The sequence below is a fragment of the Galeopterus variegatus genome, unplaced genomic scaffold, assembly GCF_000696425.1.
Source record: "Galeopterus variegatus unplaced genomic scaffold, G_variegatus-3.0.2 Scaffold1715, whole genome shotgun sequence".
Classification (NCBI taxonomy): Eukaryota; Metazoa; Chordata; class Mammalia; order Dermoptera; family Cynocephalidae; genus Galeopterus; species Galeopterus variegatus.
Genome location: NW_007727826.1, coordinates 60,314 through 78,447, shown reverse-complemented (window position 1 = coordinate 78,447; position 18,134 = coordinate 60,314). Strand labels below are relative to the sequence as shown.

Here is an 18,134-nt window from a genome sequence, read left to right as displayed (position 1 = left end):
AGGATTGTTTCCACTTTTGGGGTGTTGCAAATAATGCTGCTCTGAACATTTGTGTACAAGGCTTTGTGTGGACATATGTTTTCATTTCTCTTGGGTACGTACCTAGGAGTGGAATTCCTGGGTTGCGTGGTAACTCTATATTTAACTTTTTGAGGAACTGCTAAACTTTTTTCCACAGCAGCTGCACCATTCAACATTCTCACCAGCAGCGTAAGAGGGTTCTAGTGTCTCCACTTTCTCAACAGCACATTATCTGTCGTTTTGATTGGACTAGATTATCTTGTATGCACCTTTTAATTCAGGAAGTATAATTTTATAAAAAATATTAACTGTTGTTGAAATTTAATAAAATCCTGCAAAGGAATTAATTAGTATGTATGTAACAAAGATGAGAAATAGCCGTTTTAAGTTTATTTACTTCCTACTGTGTCCTTGGGGCATTCATTTTTATGAAGTAACACCAAACCGCTGTTCTGAGTAAGTTTGTATATTTTTTCTAAAAACAGATGGTAGCCAGAACACAACCAGGATTTCATTAAGATAATCTTATCAGTTTTGTTTATTTGTAGTTTTTCTCTTTTCTAAAAAAATTATTCTTGTCAGGAGTAGGAAAGGACAATAAGCTCTTGGACATAAAAGGTCAAGGATGTCTGGGATTCCATGTCCTGCAGAGTGCAGATGTCTCATGATGGGGCTTCTGCGACCCTTTCTGCTCTCCGTCTCCTCCAGCTGCCACTGGACGAAGAGCAGAGTGCGGTTCTGAAACCAGCTCCTTTGTTCTGTGTCCCTTATGGAGGATTTTCCCCTCTAGTTTTGGAGTGTTCTTAGAATTGGAACAGTTTTACACATGTTGTAAAACCTGTCTTTACTCCATTGACCTACTTCTCTTTCTTTTCTTGTTCTACGGCTTCTTATGTTACATAATTATTCCCTATGGAAGAAAGAGACTAGGTAGGAAAGGTGTCTGGGTCAAGGCATAATTTACCTCTAGGCTTCTTAGAGCTGGGATATTATATACTGTCAAATCTTTTCTAGTGCCTGGTACATAATGTGGGGGGTTAAGGGTTTGGAGGAGGGTTTAAGAGATACTTGTTGGAAGGATGGGCTTGTGGAAGGGTGACCTCCTGGAAGGATGGGTGGATGGATGAAAGGATGGATGGATGGATGGATGGATGGATGGACGGATGGAACAATTTGCAGATGCATGAATGAATGAATTTTAGGTGTGTTGGCTGATTCTTTAGGTCCATTTTCTGTTTTCTTTTAAACACATATGTGTTGGCTATGTGATGATTGGTTAAGTAGGAGATGGAATAATTTGATTTTTGTTCCTTATATTGGCCCATTCTTACAGTGTTTGAGAAGGTCTCAGCATCTTGAAGATGTCTCATTTCTTTCAGTGTTAAATTCTTTCTGGGATTATTTCTAGTCACTGTAGTTTAAAAGAATAACTGAATAGACATTTTAAGGAATTGTGAAGAAGGTAGGGGGAAAAGAACATAAAAATCAGGACTGAATCATCTGGCACGTTGGAACCTCACAACCATGGGAGTAAACTCTACAGAGTCTTACTTGAGGCATCTCGCCATTCAGCATAGTTTGTTTTGGTTTTGATTTTGATTGGGAGGGTGGGATGCCATGAGTCTTTACCTGGGGAACATTTATCAAATGTTAGTTCATTCTTGGTGATAACTTTTACCGTTTTCTTTCACTTTTTCTCTCCCTTTGCACCTCCTACTGTTCATATACTTTTCACATTATACTTTTCATGGAAGCTGCTTTTCCGAGTAGCTGACAGTGTGACAGAGTTTGACGTGGGCAGGATAATGGGAAAGGATGTGGATCACCTGTGACTTTTTTCTTTGGTTGCATGAGAGTGCTGGGACAGACCAAAGACATGGGACAAATCTGTCTATGAACTTTACAGTAATGAATGCAGGCAGGCCTCACTTTACAACCACACTGTGTTTTTTAGGTGTGCTTGTGAATTAGTTGGTTGGAACAGTATATGTTTTCTGTGGCAATACTGTTATACAGGATTTCTAAGCCACTGGCAAGCTCAGGAGATGATGATGGTGGTGGTGGTATAGCTGCAAATAGCTGAAAAATACTTTTAATTTAATTTCTTATTAAAATGTATAGTATTTCAGCAATACCATTAAAGACTTCTGCAGGCCGGCCTGGGGAGTTACCCAACACTTCTGGCATAGTCTTTGAGGGGAAATTATGTCTATGAGTTCTAAAGCAGAATGTGAGCAACACATTTTCCCCTGGAATTTAATGGTGGCCCCAGCTCCGATGGGTGAGGGACACTTTCCTGGGGGTTGCCTATATAGCAAACAAATGACTAGCATTGTTCCATAGCCAACAGAAAAATGGCACAAACTTGGGATCCTCCAACCACATATGTCCAACGTCACCAGCTGTGTGCTCACTCCGTTTCTCTCTTGAGCCTCACTGTCCTACTTTTCCTTCCTCAGCAGTTGGTGCACATGGAGTTTTGGCCTCACCACCTAGTTGACTGGTGCATCCTTTGACCTGAGTCCAAAACTGCCATGTTCCATTCAGAGCCTATGCAGCGGTGGGCTAAGTTTGAATACAATTGTTCAGAAATGATTGACAGCCTCAGGTCTAAAACCCTTCACTCACAAGACAGGAAATGAGTCAGAGGGGCTCACTTAACCGTCATGGACACACCCCCCTCCCACTTGTGTACTGATGGCAAGGGTATATATAAAGGCCACCCACTGCTGTGGGACATGCTTGGGTGTCCAGGCCAGGGGATGCTTAGGAGAGAGTAGTGGCCATCACTTTGCTTTATTTCCAGGTCCCCTGCTGAGGGAGAAGCTTTAGATTCCACCTTCCTCTTTCACTTCTAAATCTCCTGGTGCTGTCCCCAGCCAGCAGTGCTCCCTTGTCCCCGCTGGCTGTGTCAGCACTGCATTTTTCATATTTATTTTGTCCCTGCGCTGAGGCCCCTTGCTCCTCTCCCCAGTCTCGTGGCACCATGTCCAAACTTTCTGACAAGTTTGGCCCTGGGGTTTGCAAGCATCTGGGGTTGAAATAGAGCCTGAGGTTAAAGAGCACAGTGGACAGGCTGTGTCTGTCCAGTTCCAATTATCTGCATGAAAACATTAAAAGTCAGTTCTCCATTTAAAAAAAAGCACAGTGGACAGAGAGGAGGAAAGAAGCGCCCCTCTGGCACCACCATCAAACCATTGGCCTCTGCGACCTTTTCCTTGTGTTTGTTGAACGTTTTGAATCTGCAGAGGTCCCTCCCACTCTTCTGTGCGCACCCAGCTGTAATGTTACCAGAATTACATCTTCTCAACTGGGGCGATTCCCCCAACCCCAACAAAGAATTATTTAGTTCAGAACGTCAATAGCACCAAGACTGAGAAACCCGTATTAGCACTTTGTGTTATAAAAGCCATGTGTCTTTTGATGTGGGTTTGAGTGAAATGAATTAGGAAAAAATAGCATCTGGTAAGTTGGAAAGGTATCTTCCACTTTTAACAGAAGAAAAAAAAAAGACTATAAAACAGGAGAAAAGTGCTGTTTAGATTCTTGGTACTGTACTATCCACATCTAGTTTCTAGAATTCATCAAGAACAAGGACCCCCATTCCCCAGGCTTCTGCATCAGAGACCTTCTAAGCCAAGTGGTTTCTTCCCTAGGTCATTGCAGGTAAAAAGGAAAATTTTCTTTTGGCTGCTGACTTTACTGAAGCTTTAAATAGCCATATTAGTTTATCTTACCTATTACAAAATTATTTGACCTCTGCATTTTTACAAAGAAAGAAAAAAGAAGATTACATTTAAGGAGCAAATTGTGACTTTGGATGTAGGTTGCTAGCAAATCCTGACCATGGTGCCCAGTCTGGGTCTGAGACTGAGTTGTGTGTTTGGCTAAAGAATGTTCTCTTTTTTGTGGCTCTGTAATTAGAACATGTCCCACAACATGGTATTTAAAGTTCATCATCATCTCTTTTTTGGGTTGTTTCTCTACCTTATTTTTAAACTTGATATTTTTTCAGTCAGAGTTCAGGAAAGAAAATCATTTTTAAAATCAAAAGAGAAGTCAAATAGTTTTTTTTTTTTTTTTTTTTTTTTTTTTTTTTGTTGACAGTTGGCTGGTACGGGGATCTGAACCCTGGACCTTGGTGTTACCTGTACCATGCTGTAACCAACTGAGCTAACCGGCCAGCCCTCGAAGAGCTTTTAAAAAGGCATCAGTAGGTTGAAATCTGTGATGGTGATACAATTCCCTTTACCTTAAAGCAGGGACCAGCAGCTTTTGTGTAAAGCAGGGACCAGCCAGAGGCCAATATCTTAGACTTTGTGCAACTACTTCTCTTTGCCAGTGGAGCGGGAGGCGCTGTGGACAGGAGGCAGTGGACAGGTTAGGCTCTCCTGGTCACAAGGCAACTGGCCCGGTATTTACAATTATCTTTCAGGGAGGGATGATTGAGCACAGTGCTACCATGATACATTCTGCCACAACCTCATCCTTCCATTAGCTCAGGCAAGTCTCTTGTGTGGCCTCCTGGCCCCCCTAGTCTGCGTTAATAGAGAGCAGGGACTTAAGGAATTCAGCATGGATTGTCAGAGTAGCAACACAGCCCTTACACTTAATCTTTCTGGGTTTTGGTTTTTGGTATATGTTTCTTGACATGTCCATTGCTTAATTATAGAAATGTGATTAGGTTTTCCTACTATGAAATGGTTAAACTATTCATTGACAATTGAGAAGTACAAGGGTACTTCAGAAAGTTCATGGAAAAATGGAATTAAAAGAAAATACACATCTTTCCATGAACTTTTTGAAGACCCCTTTGTATATAGGCTGGGAAATCAATTTTTTAAAAAATGATTTAAATGATTTGGAATTATTGCGGTATCATTCCACACAATAAAATCCACCTGTTAAAAGTGCACAGTTGAGTGATTTTCAGTGCATTTATATGGTGTGCAGCCACCACCAATATCCAGTTTTAGGACAGTTCCATTACTCCCAAAAGTCACTCTGTTCCCATTCAGTGTCCCTCCACATCTAGCTCCAGGCAGCCATTTACCTACTTTCTCTTTCTATGGATTTGTCTTTTCCAGAAATTTCATATACAAGGAACCCTACAATACGTAGTCTTTTGTGTCTGACATCTTGCACTTACAAAGTGTTTTTGAGATTCATCCTTACTGGTGAATGTATCAGTGATTCGCTTTTCTATTACTGAGGCATTCCACTGTATGGATTTACCACATTTTGTGTGTCTCTATACCAGTTGATAGATATTTGAATTCTTTCAAGGATTTGACTGTTTTGAATAATGCTACTATGAATATTTGCATATAAGACATAAAAAAAATTTTTTTAGTAGGTAAATATCTAGGAGTTGAATTGTTGGGACAAATGGTAAGATTCTATTTAGCTTTTTAAGATATTGCCAAACTGTTTTCCAAAGTAGACGTACTATCTTATGAGTATATTCCCTTCAGTTTATCTACGTCCTCACCAATAGTTAGTAGTCAGTCTTTTTTTTTTATTATAGCCAGGCAATAGAAAAGGGAACCTCTACAAGCCTCACTTTTGAAGAAAGGGATGGTATTACTTGGCTCTCTGTGTTATAGGATTGCTCAAAAGATCAAAGGAGATGGGAATTTATGTGCAAGTGCTTTGTATTGCAAAAACGTTTCTGGTGATTACGTGTAGAAACATTTTTAGCTGTTAAATTTAGCACTCACATATCCATCTCAGGATGGAATATGAAGATGAAAACTTTTCCAAGTTTTAATAAAACTTGTATTTTATGATCAAACTTGTTCCACCTTCTTATAAAGGCACTTTTTTACTCAATTTGTAAACGTTCTCCATATGCTACGTAGCTTGTATTGTGTGTTAAATTATCAGCCTTATTTAACAATGACAGAATGTAATGGTTTGCATATGGTGGGCAAATTTTCCTTCCCCACTCAAACTTGGATGGTCTGGTACATGTCTGCCTGTGACTTCATTTTCAGATGATTGTGGGTGGCCTCTTTTGGACCTGGGCATATGTGTTCTATTCCAGTAGAATGGAAGTAGAAAGATTGGGGGTTCACTAAAACCACCAAGAGCAATCTGTGTAAAAATATCCATTTCAGCAGTTTTACTTTGCAATTCTCATTCTATGGAAATTGTCAGTTTATACTTTTTCAAAGAACAAAGAACAAAGGGAATGTTTTGAATGCATTTTCCTTTCTACCTATGATAGACAGCTATTTACTTTAGATCCAGGGGCCAGTGTGCTGTAGATTTGAAATCTGGGCTGAATTTCATACAACTTGCTTATCAGCACCTCTTCGCACCTGTTGGAAAAGACCTTTGGACTACAGCAGCTGAACTGTGTGTTTGATCCTGTAGCACTGTGTCAATAAAGGGCTTGGGAGTACTTTCCAACGAGAAGGTAAAGAGGACATAGGAAGACTCAGTCAAAGAAACTGCATGCTGGAGTGAAGATATGTTCTGTGTGGCATTTGCAAGTTGAGAGATCTGTATTAATCCTGGTGACTATTTATATGAACTTGGTAATGTTGCATGGTGAAATCTTACTTTTATTCTTACTAAATAGACAATTTCAATAAATTGAGAAAGAGATACTTGGAATTCTTTTTGATGAAAATGATGCAGGTGATCGTCATAGCAAACAAGAAAGCTTTGGACTCAGGATTCTGGGATGGAGGTGGACTGCAGATTATTGTTTCATGATTTTAACCTAATGAGTAGACATTCTCATCTTAATGTGGCTTTGAGAATTTCCATTTGTGTTGATATGTGTTTGGAGGTATTTCAAGACTTTCTAATGTTGGAGACTGATGTATGAATTAAAAAGAGGATGAACAGTTATTCAGGCACTTGGCAGTCTTTTTCTAGAGCGTTACAAACCATGTGGTTTGGGTATGGAATGATACATAAGAGAACAATCTTAGGGGGTGCCTGAGGTAGGTGTTCTTTTTGGAAGCAGCTGTTTGCTAATAAAGAAATCAGGACTGACAGGCAGTTGGAAGTGTCATTCTTTCTGTGTGTTACCAGCGTCCCAGCCCAAAGTGGGAGTCAGAGGGATGTGACCGACTTGTGTGGAAATGGGGACTTGGCTCCTGTTGGCCTGTTGGTGTTCATGTGTGTTCTTTAAGTAGGCAGGCTTCAGGATTTATATAGGAACACTTCATACGAGCCTTCATATTGGACGGTGTTTTCTACCTTTATAGTAGAAGCTCCTTTAACCAAACCCCTTTTGGGGGGGATGTTTAAAGAGCTATGGATGGGGTAAGCAACTCAAAACCCCATAATACAGAGATAATGAATGCACTTGGGGAGGGCCTTGAATAGCGTTGTAACATGGGATGGTAGGGGAGTCGCAGAACGTGAGTCTGTCCTCAGGGGAAAGGAGTCTGTTCCATTCAGTTGGGGCCTCCAGCCACCTTAATCTTCTTGGACGTGCTGCAGAACCTCCTGAGCATGTGGCCCACCTCCTTCTGGAACCCCAGGGTCTAGCTAGCTGGCCCCAAATGCTTTCATCCCACTCAAGGTTGACTTACTGGGGGATCCCGAGTAACAGTGGTGACAGCAAATATTTTAGTTCCCGGCTGTAGATTTTAAACAGGGTACATCATTGGCACTGAGGGAGTAACTTTTAAGTGGAATTTTTATATCTTTTAAAATTTTCCTCTTAGGAGGAGAAGAGAGAAGAAATAGTTGTGTGTGATAACTGGCCATTTCAAGTGACCTCTTCGTTGTATGTTGGTTGATGACTGTTTTATGAATGCATTTGATTTATTTATGAATTATTTTCAGGAGACAAATAGAGCCAGTGTTGTGTGTGGAAAGAGCATGGGATTAGGAACTGGAGAGACCTGATTTGGGACCCGCCTGGGTCACTAGCTATGTAGCATTGGGGAGTGGCTTATGCTCTTGAGCTTCAATCTCTCCATGGGGCTGGGGGGATTCCTATCTTACTGAAGGTTAGATATGATAAAATGTCACTGAGGCTCAGCACGTGACCTCATACATCATGGGTACACCGTTACTGGAAGCTCCTTTTTGCTATTGATAAACACAGTTTAACGTAGCATATAGTGATGAGTTTGCTTGTATGTTATTTATTCCCTGCCAATTCTTCGTTAAGAGTAGTAGTCCCTTCAACTAGAAGTTGAACATATAATAGCCAATATATTTTAAATATTAGACTTATTTCAAATCAAAACAAAATGGACGAGTGAAATGAGGTTGAAAATTAAAAAGAAGTTCTTCAATTTATGTGCTATTTCAAGTGATAATTTTGGTGTAATATTTCCACATTAAGTGTGATTTTTGTTGAAGTTGGTGAAATTGCTGAGTAGAGCAGATATAGTTTAATGAGATACTGAAGCTCAGTGTTGCATTCCATCATGTGAGTGTACATCATGCATCATGAAGAGAATTTGACTGATCAGTGAATACCCAGTAATTTCTTCAAACTTTTACCACTTGTCTTTGGAAACAAATGATTTAATGCTGTGAAATCAAGGGAAGAGGAAATAGAATATTGAGAAGCTAAATATTACGATTGTTATTTCATTTGTCCAGTGGGGACATAAAAAATGGAAATTGAATCAATGCCAAAAATATGTCCAGGGTTAAAACAATAGGATGTGGAAGTTGCTGTCTTTTGGGCTTACAATCCCAAACTTTGAAGTGCATTAGGTGTCTGGTGGAATCCTAGCAGATTTCGTGCTGGCAGGCTGGGTTCTGATATTTATTAGAAACTTTAGTTCCTCTTTTGGAGATTCCAGTGGACACACGGATTTTAGTACAAGTAGGATGTCAGTGGAGTGATCTAACATTCTCCAAGTGGGCAAGTATGTGGGGTGTGGGGCTTTGACCTGGGAGGATGAGAGCCACCAGGTCTCAAAGGGTTCTCACAGAGGGTGAAGCAGGGTAGTGACCTGGCTAAACTTGTGGTTTCTGGAAACCAACAGCCTGGGGTCACGTTCTCTCTCTGTCTTGGTGATTTTTGGCAAATTACTTTACCTCCAGGCCTCTACTTCTCCATCTATAAAATGGGAATGATAACAGTGCCTGCCACATGGGGTGTTCCTGAGAGTAAAATGAGATAATCCACATAAATCAGTTGCATAGTGGGAATGCAGGGGCTCCTGTTTTCTTAGTCCCTTCTTTGCTTTCTCTGTCCTGAGGGGCACTCTGAGTCACACTTGTGGATAGGATAGTAAAGGCTGTGAGTGATGTTTTCTGAAGGTTTTTTCCTTTGCTTATTTGAGAAAGACATTTGCTCTTCAAAAAAAAATTTAAAGGAATGTAGGAGTCCTGGTAATTTTGAGCGTGATGTTTTGCAATCCAAACTCATGGTTAAATCCTGTTTGTTTTGTTTACAGGGAACACGGGTCTGGCTGAGAGAAAACGGCCAGCATTTTCCAAGTACTGTAAATTCCTGTGCAGAAGGCGTGGTTGTCTTCCGGACAGACTATGGTCAGGTGAGAACAAGCCCCTGCAGCTTCTTGACATCCGTGTTCTGCTTTGTAGATGTCTTACCCAGGGGCATGTGTGCCCCTATACACACTCCTTAAATTTTTTTCCTAAGCAGTAAATCACAATGCCAGTAGGAATGTAGAATGTCCACTTTGTGCGTGTGGCAGATGCAGTACACGTCTCCCAAATGTCGCACAGCAAGTGTTCCAACCAGTGTGGGACAGAAGAGCACAGCATTTGCCTGGTTTCCTTCCTGGCTATCTTTCCCACCTTCTTTCCCCTTTTCCAAGAATCAGTAAAATGTAGGAAAGTCTTATCACTGAAAATAAATATGTGACTTCAAATGCAGGTAATTTGAGAAAAAGTTTGAATATATTGATACTTGCTGATTACCTCATTACTTTCTCTTAACATTCTTAAACTTTCATAGGGCTTTAGTCCATTTGGGCTATGACAGAATACCACAGACCGGATGGCTTATAAGCAGCAGACATGTATTTCTCACAGTTCTGGAGGCTGGGAAGTCCAAGATCAAGGCACTGGCAGTGGGGTCCTGCTTCCTGGTTCACAGACGACTTGTCTTCCCTGTGTCCTCACTTGGTAGAAGGGGCAAGGGATCTCTCTGGAGCCTCTTATATAAGGGCCCTAATCCCATTCATGAGGGCTCTACCCTCACTTCGTAAGGATCACCCAAAGGCGCCAGTACCTGACACCAGTGCGTTAAGGATTAGGATTTCAGCATGTGGATTTTGGGGGGATACAAACATTCAGTCCATAACACCTGGAATGTTGAGACTGGCAAACCAATGAGAATTTAGGATGGTGATATCTCGATCACCAGAAGAACAAGACTAAACCACTTACCCTGAGCTTATTTATCTACCTTGTTAAGCAGCTGAAGAAATTTCTTCCGTGTATGGGAGTGCCATTGGTCTTGATTCCCATTCTTTAGTGTAAAATAAATGGAAAGTCATATCATTGAAAATAAATGTGAATCCAGAAACTGGTTCACCTGATTATATTTTGATGATTGTGAGAGGAGCCCAGCTTCTTCATGTTAACAAAGTAACCACTTTTAATGTTACAAATGGGCTCCTTCTTCAGAAGTGCATAGCAAAATTTAAAACATAAGGAAGTAAAAGGAAGTCATATGCCAGTATTTAAAACACATAGTTTATGAATTTAATTTGCAAGTTGTGTTAAGAACAAAAGCTTTAGGGTCAGTTTTCTGTAGTTCGAGGCAGATGGGCTACCTGGCTATCAAAACTTTTTAGCAGAGATGGTCCACTTGGTGGAACCTTTCTTATTTCTCGGTTTAAAGGTACACCCGTGTTTTGTAGATGCGTATTTGGGGGGTGCAGAGAGAGATCACTTGTCAAGCGGTCACTGGCAGTGTGAACACTACCGTGAAGCCCAGTCTGGTTTCTTTCCCATCAGAGTCTCAGGTGGTGTGATATGATCTGTAAACTAAGGACTGAGTGAATGAATTTTGCTCAACTTTATGGTCAGGCACTGCTTACATGTTTAAATTCCTGTGTAGGATTGTTCAGCGCACTGGCAGTGTGAACACTACCGTGAAGCCCAGTCTGGTTTCTTTCCCATCAGAGTCTCAGGCGGTGTGATATGATCTGTAAACTAAGGACTGAGTGAATGAATTTTGCTCAACTTTATGGTCAGGCACTGCTTACATGTTTAAATTCCTGTGTAGTATTGTTCAGCATTTTTCTGTCTTGCCATCATTTTGCCTGTATTCCCTTCTGACTTTCCTCAGATGAGAAATCATACATACTTGTCAAGATGATGTGAAAAGGGAAAATAGTATTAAAACAGAGTAACTCAATGAACATCATTGTGTTCTGGAAAGCTTTGTAAAATAGATTTCCAATGGAACTCAATATTTCATTGACTTATACTTTCATCCCAACAATGCTGTCTTTTTATTTATTTATTTTTAACATTTTTCTCTTTTTAAAACAAAATGTGATTAAAAAAACTTGTGACATTGACTTGACCATCTTGTCCATTTTTAAGTATACAGTTCAGGAGTGTTAAGTGTATTCACATTGCTGTGAAACAAATCTCCGGAACCTTTTTATTCAGCAGCACTGAGACTCTTTACCTAACACACAGTGATTTCCTTGTCCCCTCCTCCCAGCCTTTGGTAGTCACCTTTTTTACTTCCTGTGTCTGTGATTCTGACTACTTGAGATACTTATCATGAATGGAGTCTTACAGTATTTGTCCTTTTGTGACTGGCTTATTTTGCTTAGTAGAATGTCCTCAAGGCTCTAAAGATGCGTTCTATTCCTGTCTAACTAAGCCTTGCTTGGAGAGGCTCCTAACGTGACAACTCTGCAGTGAGCAGTCTGCCACATGCAGCCCTTGCCGTTGACTTGTGGTCAGCAGTGTGTGCCACGTACAGTCCTTGCCGGCTGCATTCGATGGGCAGCTCTCAGTGTGGGGAATGGGATAGGATGGGGTGGTCAGGTCAGTAGTTCTATTCATTTTTGACAGTATTTACGGATTGTGGGTTTAGAAAGAACTAAACCAGAATAACATGTACTGAACTTGAATGTGAAAACAACACTGAACCTTGACTTCTAATCTTCAGTCGGTCATCGAATACTTACTTGTTTTATCTTGTCCACTCTATCATTTCCAAGTATAACAAGTATACTTAGCTTGGTGATTTGTGTAGAAATTGCAGGGTTTACAATATGAAAAAAATGAGGCAAGATTTAAGAGTTGGGTTCAGGTTTGGACCAAGAACTGGCAGTGGCCAGAAGACTCCAGTTTCTTTCTCTACTGACCTATTTAGTCTTTCCCTCCTTTTATCACAAATTCACTGTGGAACATATGGGAATAGTCACCAAGGTTTAGGAGAAGTTCATTAATTGGTCCTGGTGCCCAGGATAGAAACACCTACTGTTTTAAAAGCTCTTCAAGTAGGCAGGGATAGATTCTTGAAGGAATCAGGGTCAGAGATTTAGAGCATGGCCTTGTCCTGGTCAAGCCTATCCATGGTAACTTTTCAAGGTAGTGGTTAATTTTGACCCAATTTGGTATGTTATTAAAGGGTGTTAAGATATTGGTATTTCTTGAGGAAGGGGAAAATGGGAACTTAGTGTTTAATGGGTATAGAATTTCAGTTTTAGAAGATGAAAAAGTTCTGAAGATAGATGGCGGTGATGGCTGCACGACAATATGAATATACTTAATGCCCCTGAACTCTGCACTCAAAATACTTAAGTTATAAATTTTATGTTAGTATACGTATTTTATCACACACATAAGATATCAGTGTTTGAGGTCAAAGGTAACTGGCAAAAATTGTCAAATGGCTATTTGTCTGTATCTCTAAAAACAATTCTAGTGAAATTTTTGTTACCCAAATATGACCTCTTAGAGCCCATAAACAGTTAACAGAACTATTAGTGAATTTTCCTTAGCTTTAGAGCAGTGCCTCTGAAACTTTAATGCAGACTGATGCCCTGGGGATCTTGTTAGGATGCAGATTGTGAGGGGCAGGTTTCTCACATGCTCCCTGGTGATGCTGATGTTCCTGGACCAACCACAGTAGAGGAGTGAGGATTTAGGAGATAGTCCTGAAAAACACCTTAGGGTCTTGGTTACCTAAAATGAAGAGCAGGAAACCTTCTCAGAGGGTTATAGGTTATAGGTTATAGGTTATACAACCTATAACACTTGTACTACTGTTTTGGGAGAAGCAAAAATAAAGACAAGAGGAGGGCTTTGGGTAAAATTAGAAAATTTTTCTCCGGCCCTTCAAAGCTTTTCCTTTTTTCTTTCCCATTCTCTGTGCCCTTCCTTCCAGCAAGCATTTCACTGAGAGTGTGCCAGGGTCTGGGCTGACTGCAGTCTAGGCATTCTCCTGTTTAGTGTTAGACACCAAGCAGAGCCACTGTAACTAAAATCCTAAAGTGGGACCTCAGGGACACTGGGTTGGGAAGAGTGTATTGTTTTGTGTGAGATCACGAAAGGGCACACTTTCAGTCTCTATGAGAATTTTGCACATTCACTTAGCTGTTCTTTTTTTTGCCAGGGAGATAGTTTTAATGTTAATTTAAAGTTTCATTCCACTCTAAGATTTAAACTACTGTAGGTTGGTGCTAGGAATACAGAGGAACCCAAATGTTCCCATTTGACTCATAACTTCGACTCGCTCGCTGTGAAGTATTTGCAGATGGAAAAAGAAATGAGCAAATGACACGCTTACACACTTTGTTGAAACTGCATAGCTGTGGCCTCCGGAGGCCACGGCACACAGGCAGGTCAGCGCAAGTTAGAAATTAGTTGTCTTCTTGGACAGAAAGCTGTGGACAGAGTTTTAGAAGAGCAGATTTTTAAGAGCACCACAGTTCTGCAGGGGGCAGATACAGCTAAAAGATCAACTCCTGTGAGAGGGTCAGAGGGAAGGAAGACAGCACTGAACATTTGTCTTTCTGGGACATTCAGGAGGCACACAAGCAATCACTATAGCATCCTGGAGGAACATCGTAGAATTGAGTAATAAATTCTAAATTAGATTTCTTACTTTGAGAGTTTGAACTATTTTATTATCTTTTTCTGGAAAGAGTTTAATTTGATTGCTCTGAAATTGCTTAGAGTGATATCAGTTTGCCTAATTGTATTTTAAGGGGATAGTCATTTAACATACCCCAGTAAACTTATCAAGGCAATTACTCTGTGCAGTCATTCTGTTGGTTTTCTGTTTGAATTGTCTCTATAAGAGGTCTTTGAAAGTATTTATTGGGTGGGGATTTCATCACCCAAATCTGCAAGTAGCTGCCCTTATCAAGGCAATTACTCTGTGCAGTCATTCTGTTGGTTTTCTGTTTGAATTGTCTCTATAAGGGGTCTTTGAAAGTATTTATTGGGTGGGGATTTCATCACCCAAATCTGCAAGTAGCTGCCCTTCTCCATGCCCTTCTCCTTTTATTTGCAACGAGTGTAATTAGACTTTGTTTTAAAAGTAATTCTTCTAATTTTATTAATCCGCAAGAGGCCATTAGATCACCCAGTACTTTCAAGCCATCCCCATCCCCTAAGAAGTCAGACTCCTGTAAGCCACACTGGAAACCCAGTGCTCATTACTGCAATCTCATCTCCCATTCAAAGCCTTCTCTAACCTGCTTTGACCTTCTGGTTTTGACTTGTTGGAGTTAATGCTTTGGGCCCAATTTTGTGAAACGTGGTAATGGGTAGTGGCTTTTCATTGCATTTTTTGGTCATTTGCACACACTTTCTGCCCTGACGAGCTGCTTTTCTTCTGCATCCACTTTGTCCCCATTGGTGTCTTTGTGTGTCCCTTGTGTGGACGTGGGGAGCCTTTGACATCTTCACCCCCTCCTTCCCAGTACACCATCTGTGCACTCTCCTCCCCTAGAGAAATCGCCCCAAGCCTTTTGAGTGCTGGAAAGGGGAACAGTGGGACAGCCCCGCAGGTCTCCCATTTCACAGCTGACCCCATGAATTGTCAGGAATTGCACAACTAGGACTCCATGACTTCGATTTTAGGTGGGCAGAGGTCAGATCTGACTGCTGAGGGGAAGTGGTGGATCCTAGATATTTTAGCCAAGTTAAAAATTTCCTGCGAGAGCCCAGGAATGCATGTGCCTGTCAGCGGCCAGGGAGGCTGCGTTGCAGGCTTCACACACAAAGACAGCTGTTGGGCCCAGGCAGCTGCCTGGCCGAGGAGGCAGCGGTGGGAGGGAACATGGTCTCACCTGCTCTCACTCCTTCTGCATGGAGCCCGATGGGACGTGAAAGAGCAGCAGCTGGCCCGGCCCCCCAAGTGGGGCAGCCAGCAGGAGGGGACCACCTGGGGTCCCCCAGGGCAGCTCCAATCCCTGGGAATTGCTGCTGGATTATGAATTGTGGAGGGAGGGAGAGACCAGCAGGGAGACAGCCAAACTTGTGAAGATGGAGGAAAAGAAGTTCGGGGACATTTGTAGTGCAAAAGTAGTATCATTAGGATATAATGACTTGCAGAGCCAAACTCTGGGACAAACAGGACAGATTCTTTTTAGTCAGCTGGCCTGGACATAATTCCCTTACTTTTATGTTGTTTTTTAAAAAATGTATATTCTATTTGCTTATCCTTTTTTTTTTATCTCCTTTGTGTGCGTGTGAAGGAAAACATTTTTATTTAAAGGGACGTCTGACCGATTTTTTTTTCTTAAGAGGAAAGAAACATAAGAGTATTTGCATTTTCACCTCTGTAGCTTCTCAAATCTCAGATGTCCCTTGTATTAACAATTGCTGCTTCCAACCAATTAACCTGGGGTTCAGTAGAACAATATGAAATTTCCATTCTTATAGGTCATAAATGAACATCGGCAATTGTGTCTGGTTCAGCCTGATGGCATGTTAATGGTCCTCAATTTTAAGTTTGTGTTTTATCTTATCATCAATATGTTTATGATTTAAAGATAAGATTTTTCTAATGGCTTTTATAGTAAAGTTCGACAAAATAGAAGAATTTTGGAGGTCAGATGAGAGGCAAAGTGCATCCCTAACACCATGTGCCAGCTTTAATTCTGCTGCTGTTGAATACCTTTGTTTGCTAGTAGCTGCAACATTTGTTCTGAGGTTTTCACTCTTTCTGATAGGTATCTAAAGGATTTGTTGTGATTAGTCTCTTCTGTGAATATCCAAATTTGAGTTGAGGGCTGGCCCGGTGGCGCACTGCTATAGTGCGCCGCTTGGGAAGTGCGGTGGCGCTCCCGCTGAGGGTTCGAATCCCACATACAGACCGGTTCCCGCTCACTGGCTGAGCGAGGCGCGGGGGCGACGCCGAGGCCTGCGATCCCGTTGCCGGTCCCGGTCTGGTCCGGGGGCGACACTGAGGGTTGTGATCCATTGCCGGACACGGAAAAAGACAAAAAACAAAAACAAAAAAACAAATTTGAGTTGAAAGAAAAATGAATGAGTAACTATACAACTTTTGGGAGGATCTACTGCTGTGTGTACTTGTGTGTTTATTGTGGTAAACACACATTACATAAAATTTACCGTTTTAAGCATTTTTAAGTGTATAATTCAGTCACATTAATTATATTCATAATGTTGTGCAACCATCACCACTATCTATTTCTCAAACTTTTTCATCACCTCAAATAAAAATTCTGAGCCCATTAAGCAGTAAGCTCCCTATGCAATTTATTTTTAAACTGCTTTTCTCTTGGATATCTTTTCTTGTGCTGCTTTAAAAAATAATAGCACATTAGAAATTCTTTTCTTAAGAAATAGACAATGTCCAAAAGGATCACTTTAGATCCAGCTCTGGATTCCTGGAATGGAGTATTTGATGGTCCAGCTTAGGTCTGCTGAGCACCCCGACTGCTCAGCTCTGACCATGTGCTGTGGACATGGGGGCAGATCGTGCTACTCCTGTATGGGGGTAAAGGGCCCTTCTCAAGAGGAAGGTGGGCTGCACAGCCATCAAGAAAGTAAGGGGAAAGAGTGGCATGCTGGTGACAAGTGACAGATCATTTTTTAAAGTTATATGTATTTGGCTTCTTTTGCTGAAACTTTAGTAGGGCTCCATCTGTTATTCTTGGAATGCACTTCAATCAACACAGTGCAGCTGTATTAAAAAGACAGCATTGAGCTGGAAAGCTCTTAAATTCTCTGTGCTTTTCCCACATTTTGCTCTCTTGTCCTGGAAATACCCATCTCTGAGATGGACATTAAACACCAGCCTAGGGAGCTTCTTAGAAACAGAGGTCTAGACTCCAGGGACTGAACATCACTGGGACTTTCAGTCTTGCTTTCAAGACCAAATAAAATGCAACTTGTCCATCCTACTTGGTTTTGAGTTAAAAAAATGTTTTAATGCTGTAAAAGCCATGTGGTTCTGACTCTCAAGACCTCTTCCAAGAATTTGGTTTGGCATCTTGTGGCTCAAAGATGAAAAAGTCAAATGTTTCCATTAATTTTTACTCTGGGAATATAGAAAAAAATATACTTGTGTTTATTAGCACACTTAGCTCCAGAATAACTGTGTGTATTTACAAGCCTGTGTAGCTCTGCACGGAAAGGTCACTTGCTGTAATCTGGGAGGAGACTCTTGCTCAAGCAGGCTGCGCCCTTGCTCTTTCTCCCGCTGGGAGCCTGGTTCCTGCAGAGATGTCTAGTTCCCCTGCTTTCATTCAGGGATGAACATGCTGATTCAACCTCTCCATCCAAAAGAGCCACTGCCTCAAAATCACATCACGTGTGTTTGGGTCTTTTTTGGTTTCTCCTCACCAAGGTCTCTGAGAATGGAGACTTATCACTGCTGTGTCCCTAGCACCTAGGAGCAGAGGCTGGCCCAAGGAGAGGTACTCAATAAACACTGAATGGATGAATGAAGCTCCATCTGTGATCAGCACACAGCCAAACAATTCATTGCCATGTGCTCTGTTAAGACTATTATCCTGTGACATTTTTTTTTTTTTTTTTTTTTTTTTTTTTTGTCTTTTTTTCCGTGTCCGGCAATGGATAGCAACCCTCATTGTTGCCCCTGTACCGGACCGGGGACCGGCAACGGGATCGCAACCCTCGGTGTTGCTCCCACGCCTTGCTCAGCCAGTGAGCGGGAACCGGTCTGTATGTGGGATCCGAACCCT

The 18,134-nt window shown here is 41.3% G+C and overlaps 1 protein-coding gene across 1 annotated transcript in view; it reads left to right on the top strand.

Annotated features, from left to right (window-relative positions):
• The window catches only part of LOC103595211 (unconventional myosin-X-like), a gene marked incomplete at its 3' end in the record, with an annotated part of 109,972 nt that overhangs the window by 37,519 nt on the left and 54,319 nt on the right, over window positions 1-18,134 (top strand). Inside the window, exon 2 of the mRNA XM_008578545.1 lies at window positions 9,408-9,506. Coding sequence (XP_008576767.1) covers window positions 9,408-9,506 — 99 coding nt within the window. The remainder of the gene's footprint in view (window positions 1-9,407; window positions 9,507-18,134) is intronic.